Genomic DNA, 6003 nt, shown 5'->3' with positions numbered 1-6003 from the left:
GCCAGCGGCGACTGGTAGATGGCACCGCCATCGCGAGTGCGTGAGTCCCTGTCAGAAATTTGTTGCGCCGCCCTTGGGCGCAAAAAACGGTGAAAGCTCACGTACAAAACCAGAGGGCAGCACACGATGCGATCGCGCGACCCTGCCCGTGAGCAATCTCCCAATTCATCTCTGTCTCTGCAATACACCGCCGCATAAGTTTATAAAGGGAATTGGTGATCGTAGAAATCAGCTGTCACACATAACAGTACCAAAGGTGTTTAGTATTGACTTTTTCGGCTTGCCAAACGATAAAGATTCTTCTTATCTTAACTTAATTTGCCTACAATTTGATAGTTAGATTTTGAAAATGGCCAGCTCTCAAATCATGCGAAGCTTACGCTTCTTGCCTGGTGAGTTGTTTTAAGTTTTATAGGTTATTTGACATTATGTAATATTTGCATTGGTATCAAGTGCAAATATCTTACTTATTTATTTAGTTGAATACAGACTATGTCATACGATTCGCGAATTATGACTATTAATAAGAAAATGTACAGGAAAGAGAACGTTCATCTTTTCTATATACCTTGTTACCGTTTACTAATCTTTTCACTGTGTTTCAGCAAAATTAACAAATTCTAATGGATTATTTGCGACAAACAGTTTTGTACCATTTCAATTCACCAAATCGTTATCGACCTTCAGTAATATTAAGCCTGTCCATAAAGTGCTTTTGAATAAACCTGCCCTTTGCATTTCATCAATTCAGGTTAATCTCTGTTTCATAGCAATTTGTCTACAATTTATAGTGTTTACATTTTTACCTTTCTTAATGATATAGACACCGGTAATACCAAATGTTAATGGAAGTCAATTGAGAATGGCAACTACTGGTGGCGATCACGTACGTCTATGGCAGATTGAGAGATTATTATCAACAGCTCTGATTCCAATTCTTCCTGCTTGTGTTATTTTACAAAATCCAGTTGTAGATGGTCTAACGGCTATCTTGATCGTAATGCATAGTTACTGGTATGGAAGTACTTTAATACATATTATGTAGTAGTGTAATTGATTGCATTATCCAGTAATTTTATCTTTTGTACCAACAGGGGTCTAGAGGCAGTAGTCATCGATTATGCACGTCCTATTGTTGTTGGTCCTATTGTTCCTAAAATAGCACATATACTTTTAAACCTTTTATCTGCTGCCACACTTGCTGGACTTTTTGTGCTTATCTATAATGGACCTGGCATTGGAAAGACAATTAAGAATGTGTGGACAATTGGTAAGGAAGATTGAATGCTTTAAATAAAAATATTTAGAAATTATTGCAGTGATGTTATTAAATAATTTTGTAATTAAATGCATAGGATTCAAAAGTAAATTATTGTATTAAGTAGTTGTACATGATTCAAGAAATAATGTAGTATTTACTTATTATATAATCAACTATTCTTCGCGTCCTCACAACAATAATAAACATACCTATCATTTTATTTGTATATAACTTACATATCAAGTTACCAGAAATGTGATTACGAAATTGTGAAAAACTATAAGGATTAATTCAGTACTACATACCGAAACCACTTGTTCTTTTATAATGAAATACTGTGTATCTAGTGCATCGACTTATTCGAGTTGTGTGAAAAACAATGATCTATGAAAGCTTTAACTCTACAGCAGAATTTTAGAGTCATAACATCAAAATATAATAACTATTACTGTTCATACTATCAGAGTTAAATTCATATTAAACAAAACAACTAATCGAGTTACATAAGACATAAATATGGGATAACAAAAATTATGTACCAGGATTTAAATCATTTTAGACTTTGAGAAAACATTACTAAAGTAATACAGAATTAACAGGAATTAAATGCAAATCAAGAGAAAATATATAAAAAGTAGATGATTCTTGAATTAAAAACGTACAAATTACCGCTTTGAACGTATTTAGATTCTACTGCTGACTGTAAGCCCAATGCAATTTAAAACAGTTACAGTTGGACTATAGAAAAATATGCATAAATTGGATGATACATGTTCCACCTTAATAAAGGAAAACTATGCAAAAACATTAGCTGTTTGCAAAGAAAATCTATATCCTACACTCAACTGGTGAAAGCAAAATGCACAATATAATTAATCGTTAAAAACAGCGTATCTAACGCTAATGAAATTTACATGTAGACATTGAATCAACTTTTTGAAGATTCTTTTGAAAGTCTCAAGATATGCATCATAACTTCATCTACAGTCTGCGTTGTTAATAACGACTTAACCGTTTCGTCATCAACGACAGCTGCAAATAAGAGCTTAACATTGTGCCGCAGTCTATCAGCAAATGGCATATCACTATCCGATGTTAATGGTTGGTGTCCGCAACGTCTAATTACCGCTTCCAAAACGTCTTGAATCGGTGCATCGGGCCAACCAAACATCTACAAAATAAAATGCATCGATAGTATTTAAAACCAGAAAATAATTAGAATAAATTAATCAAATTAGAATAATAATGGATATACTTGTAATGTGTCTTCCTCAATGAGCATTACGAGCAGGTCTACAATAGACTTCAGGAGTTGGTCAGTGGACAAAGTATTAGACTCTCCAGCTTTTAGTTTTTCTGCAGCATACGAGGCAATAGTAAACAACTGAGTTTCCAAGCGTCGCTTTTCAGTTTCACCCATTACACTTTGAAGGAGATCTCGATGTTTTGCTTTGATATGTCTCATAAGACAATCTTGTCTAATGAAAGCACGACCACATTCAGCACATGATTGTGGCGGTTCATGACGATGTGTATTTAAATGGGCTTGCAATGACGATTTTATGGCAAAGCTTTTCCCGCACTTTTCACATTTATGTGCTGAAATATAATGAAGGAATGGAGTGTGTTTTACCCTTTTACGCTGTCAGTATAAATAGTAAATAGAACAGTCAACTCTTACGTTTTACTCCAGAGTGAAGAAAAGTATGTTTGACTAAATCTTCTTTTCTGTTGAATGGTTTATCACATATTTTACATTGGAAAGGTACTGCTCCTTCGTGTACAAATTTCACATGCAAATTTAGTCGGGCTTTACGATTATATGCCTTTCCGCAAATATCACAGTAAAAGCCATTTTCCCCAGTATGGTGAAAGATGTGAGCTTTTAACTGTGCAGCTTGAATGAACGATTTACCACAGTGTTGACAAACGTGTGGTTTCTCACCAGTATGTGTGCGTTGATGTCGTTTCAATGTCTCACGTGCACCAAATTTCCTCTGACACTAAAATGCAAATTTTAATTCAGAATACGTACTTATTTTGTTACATTGATTTACCTTTCAACATATTTATTTCGAATCATATTCATGTATATATTTACCAAATCTCCTTTGTATCCATAAAGATTGCTTGTAATCAAATTGATTCAGAAAGGATTAAAAGAAATGTGAAGTATATAAATAATTTTCTTAATCATGCTTCGCTAAGGCGTTTAAAATGTTCTGTACCAATTAATGGCAATGTAAGAATATTATCTTACTTACATATTTACATTGGAAAGGCTTTTCTCCAGTATGAACACGCCGATGTTTTTTCATAGCCAATCGGGATGAAAATGTCTTTGAACACAGATCACAATTTACAGGTCGCTCTCCAGTATGCATACGTTCATGAATCGTTAACTGCTGAGTAGTATAAAATTCCTTACTACAAAATTTACATGATTTCTTTTGTCGCAGAACAGTTCCTACGTGAGTGCGCAAGTGTTCCCGTAAATTATCCTTGCGTGTAAATGTCTTATTACAAACCTATTTAAAATATTCAGAACGTGAATGCATTTTGTAAATTTATGAAATTTGCATCACCATCGATCAAAATGTGTTGTTATATTTTACATCACACATTAAAGTAATAAATATCCTTTACTCACTTGACATGAAAAGCCATCAGAAACATTACCATGACAACCAGAATGCATTTTATGCCGATTTAAATGGTAACTTCTAGAGAAATATTTATCACATGGTTCACACCTGCAAATATTGAAAGTTAATCAATGCACATAAGTCTCAATAAAAACAGATAATTTTTTATATTATAGTTAATAATTACGTACTTGTAGACTTTATCCTTAGCATGGGTAGTATATCGATGTTTATCCAAAGATTTTTTGTCACGGAATACAGACCCACATTCTTTGCATTTGCAATGATTATTCTCCCAGTGGATTACCACTAAATGTCTGTTCAATGAAGTTGACTTCTTAAAAAAAAAGTCGCAATGTGGGCATTTGAATTCACCTCCAGTATGTGCAGTAGCCAAATTTTCTGCACAACAGTGGCATTGATTTTCAGATACAGGTTTGATCGTTAATTTTTCATTGTTATTTTTTATATTTTGAGGACCTGGAATTTTTGTAATTAGAATCGATGATTATATTATAATGAATTCAACCATTTTGAAAAAACGCAGAATTAACTTTAGTCTTACTTGGGTCATCTATGTCATCCTCGTTGGAATCATAATTATCTAAATTGTCTAATTCTAAAAGTGCGTTATCATCTTCTTCTCTACATACATTAATATGTTCCTTTAGCATCTATATGGAAAAGATTGAAAATATTAATTATCTGTTAAAAAATGTAAAGGAAAACATAACTTCATCAAATCATAGAAATAAACGTGACTGCAATGGTCAATATTTTACCTCTTCATCTTGAAAAATACGGTGACAAGTTACGCACTCAAAATCCATAGTAATGTGCGTCATTTCTCCACTTGAAGTCAATACTGGAAAACCGATTACATTTCAATAATATTATATATTTTTCTCTTAAACAGAATCATTTAAAGATATTTTTAAAGTTACAAATATCGTGTGCACTACTTACAATCTGTTGCACTATTGGAATCTTCCTCAACAGAAAATATCATTGGCTCGTCTCCAGAGTTATCAGAAACTGAAATCAAAGTGATGTTAATGCACTTAGTGAGCCTGTCATGATTAACATTATTATAGAATACGACGATATTATAGAATACGACGATATACCAAATGAAACAGGTTGCCCATCATTCTGTAACAGAATGGGAGTTTCGATCTTGACGATTTCTGAAATAATGTAAAGAAGAATAAAAAAATGCAGGTGGTTACTTTAACCGATAATATAAGTTTACGAAATCTATAAATCATTACCTATGATCTGTGACATTTTTCTCAAGTAGTAATGAACTAAAACTCAAAGCAATTAAATTGCGTTGAGCTCAATCACCGTTACTTCCTACGGCGAATGTCCTACATTCGCTTTCACTTTTATGAGATTTTACATAACCATCATAGGACGACCCATCTTTGCTGAACCATTTCGGTTGAACGTTTCGAAAAATTTTAAAATTCCGAGCTTTGCTCTGATGAATAGTGCCCCGGATAGAAACGTTTGCCCCTGATGGAACAACCACTTTGAAGCACGACGAGCGACAAAATGGCCTATATAAAGGGGCTCGTCTTTGACCATCTAATTGTTAACCGTCCGTTACTCTTCTTGCACTTTGCTTAAAAGCCACGTCATTTAATTTCCTCTGACATAACTATATTCCAAAGAAAATATGCTAAGTCCGAATAAATATAAGTAAACCTATATATCAGTAACAGTAAATATTATTTCAACACAACAGGATCAAAGTGGAACGCGAAGCCATTGAAAACAGCGTTGCCACCGTTGCGATTCGGAAGATAGTAGCAGATAGTAGAAACATCAAAAATGGGAGTAGATTCGCTGACAGCGGCGTAGAATTAGCGTTACCGTCACCATAGTGAAAATGGCCGAACTAAAATCTAATATGGCGAGTACGGCGGGATATTTGAAATCAGATGAACCTAGACTACCGCTTCACTGCCATCAAGGCATTTATTACGTATTTTTGACGAGAGCGCTCACTTCTCGCACTTTCATCTTACGTGGGATTATTCGCCGAATTATGTATTCTTTATATGAAAGAACGAGATCACTAGCACTTCCGGT

The 6003-nt window shown here is 34.1% G+C and overlaps 2 protein-coding genes across 2 annotated transcripts; one reads left to right on the top strand and one right to left on the bottom strand.

Moving 5' to 3' along the window:
- Window positions 1-167: 167 nt before the first annotated feature.
- LOC105702326 (succinate dehydrogenase [ubiquinone] cytochrome b small subunit, mitochondrial) lies at window positions 168-1439 on the top strand. The gene is made up of 5 exons (XM_012429818.2): window positions 168-256; window positions 337-392; window positions 606-751; window positions 824-1014; window positions 1095-1439. Exons 2-5 carry the CDS (start codon window positions 350-352, stop codon window positions 1282-1284), a joined length of 570 nt encoding a protein of 189 aa, XP_012285241.1. The 5' UTR covers window positions 168-256; window positions 337-349; the 3' UTR covers window positions 1285-1439.
- On the bottom strand, window positions 1358-5683 carry LOC105702325 (oocyte zinc finger protein XlCOF6). The gene is made up of 11 exons (XM_012429815.2): window positions 5178-5683; window positions 5034-5093; window positions 4873-4941; window positions 4689-4771; window positions 4472-4580; window positions 4098-4386; window positions 3912-4014; window positions 3526-3789; window positions 2943-3264; window positions 2517-2860; window positions 1358-2432 (listed from the first exon to the last, which is right to left on the bottom strand). Exons 1-11 carry the CDS (start codon window positions 5191-5193, stop codon window positions 2190-2192), a joined length of 1902 nt encoding a protein of 633 aa, XP_012285238.1. The 5' UTR covers window positions 5194-5683; the 3' UTR covers window positions 1358-2189.
- Window positions 5684-6003: the final 320 nt, after the last annotated feature.

The sequence above is a fragment of the Orussus abietinus genome, unplaced genomic scaffold (assembly GCF_000612105.2).
Source record: "Orussus abietinus isolate OABI.00-Male unplaced genomic scaffold, Oabi_2.0 scaffold1312, whole genome shotgun sequence".
NCBI lineage: Eukaryota > Metazoa > Arthropoda > Insecta > Hymenoptera > Orussidae > Orussus > Orussus abietinus.
This window is presented reverse-complemented; position numbering and strand designations above follow the sequence as displayed.

Excerpts from the sequence above, each read along its gene's own strand:
- LOC105702326 (XM_012429818.2), top strand. The coding sequence starts at position 350 with ATGGCCAGCTCTCAAATCATGCGAAGCTTACGCTTCTTGCCTG. Across the intron at positions 752-823 it reads TTTGCATTTCATCAATTCAG|ACACCGGTAATACCAAATGT; the intron begins GTTAATCTCTGT and ends TTAATGATATAG. Across the intron at positions 1,015-1,094 it reads ATCGTAATGCATAGTTACTG|GGGTCTAGAGGCAGTAGTCA; the intron begins GTATGGAAGTAC and ends TTGTACCAACAG.
- LOC105702325 (XM_012429815.2), bottom strand. Across the intron at positions 4,387-4,471 it reads GGATGACATAGATGACCCAA|GTCCTCAAAATATAAAAAAT; the intron begins GTAAGACTAAAG and ends CAAAAATTCCAG. Across the intron at positions 4,015-4,097 it reads GCTAAGGATAAAGTCTACAA|GTGTGAACCATGTGATAAAT; the intron begins GTACGTAATTAT and ends CAATATTTGCAG.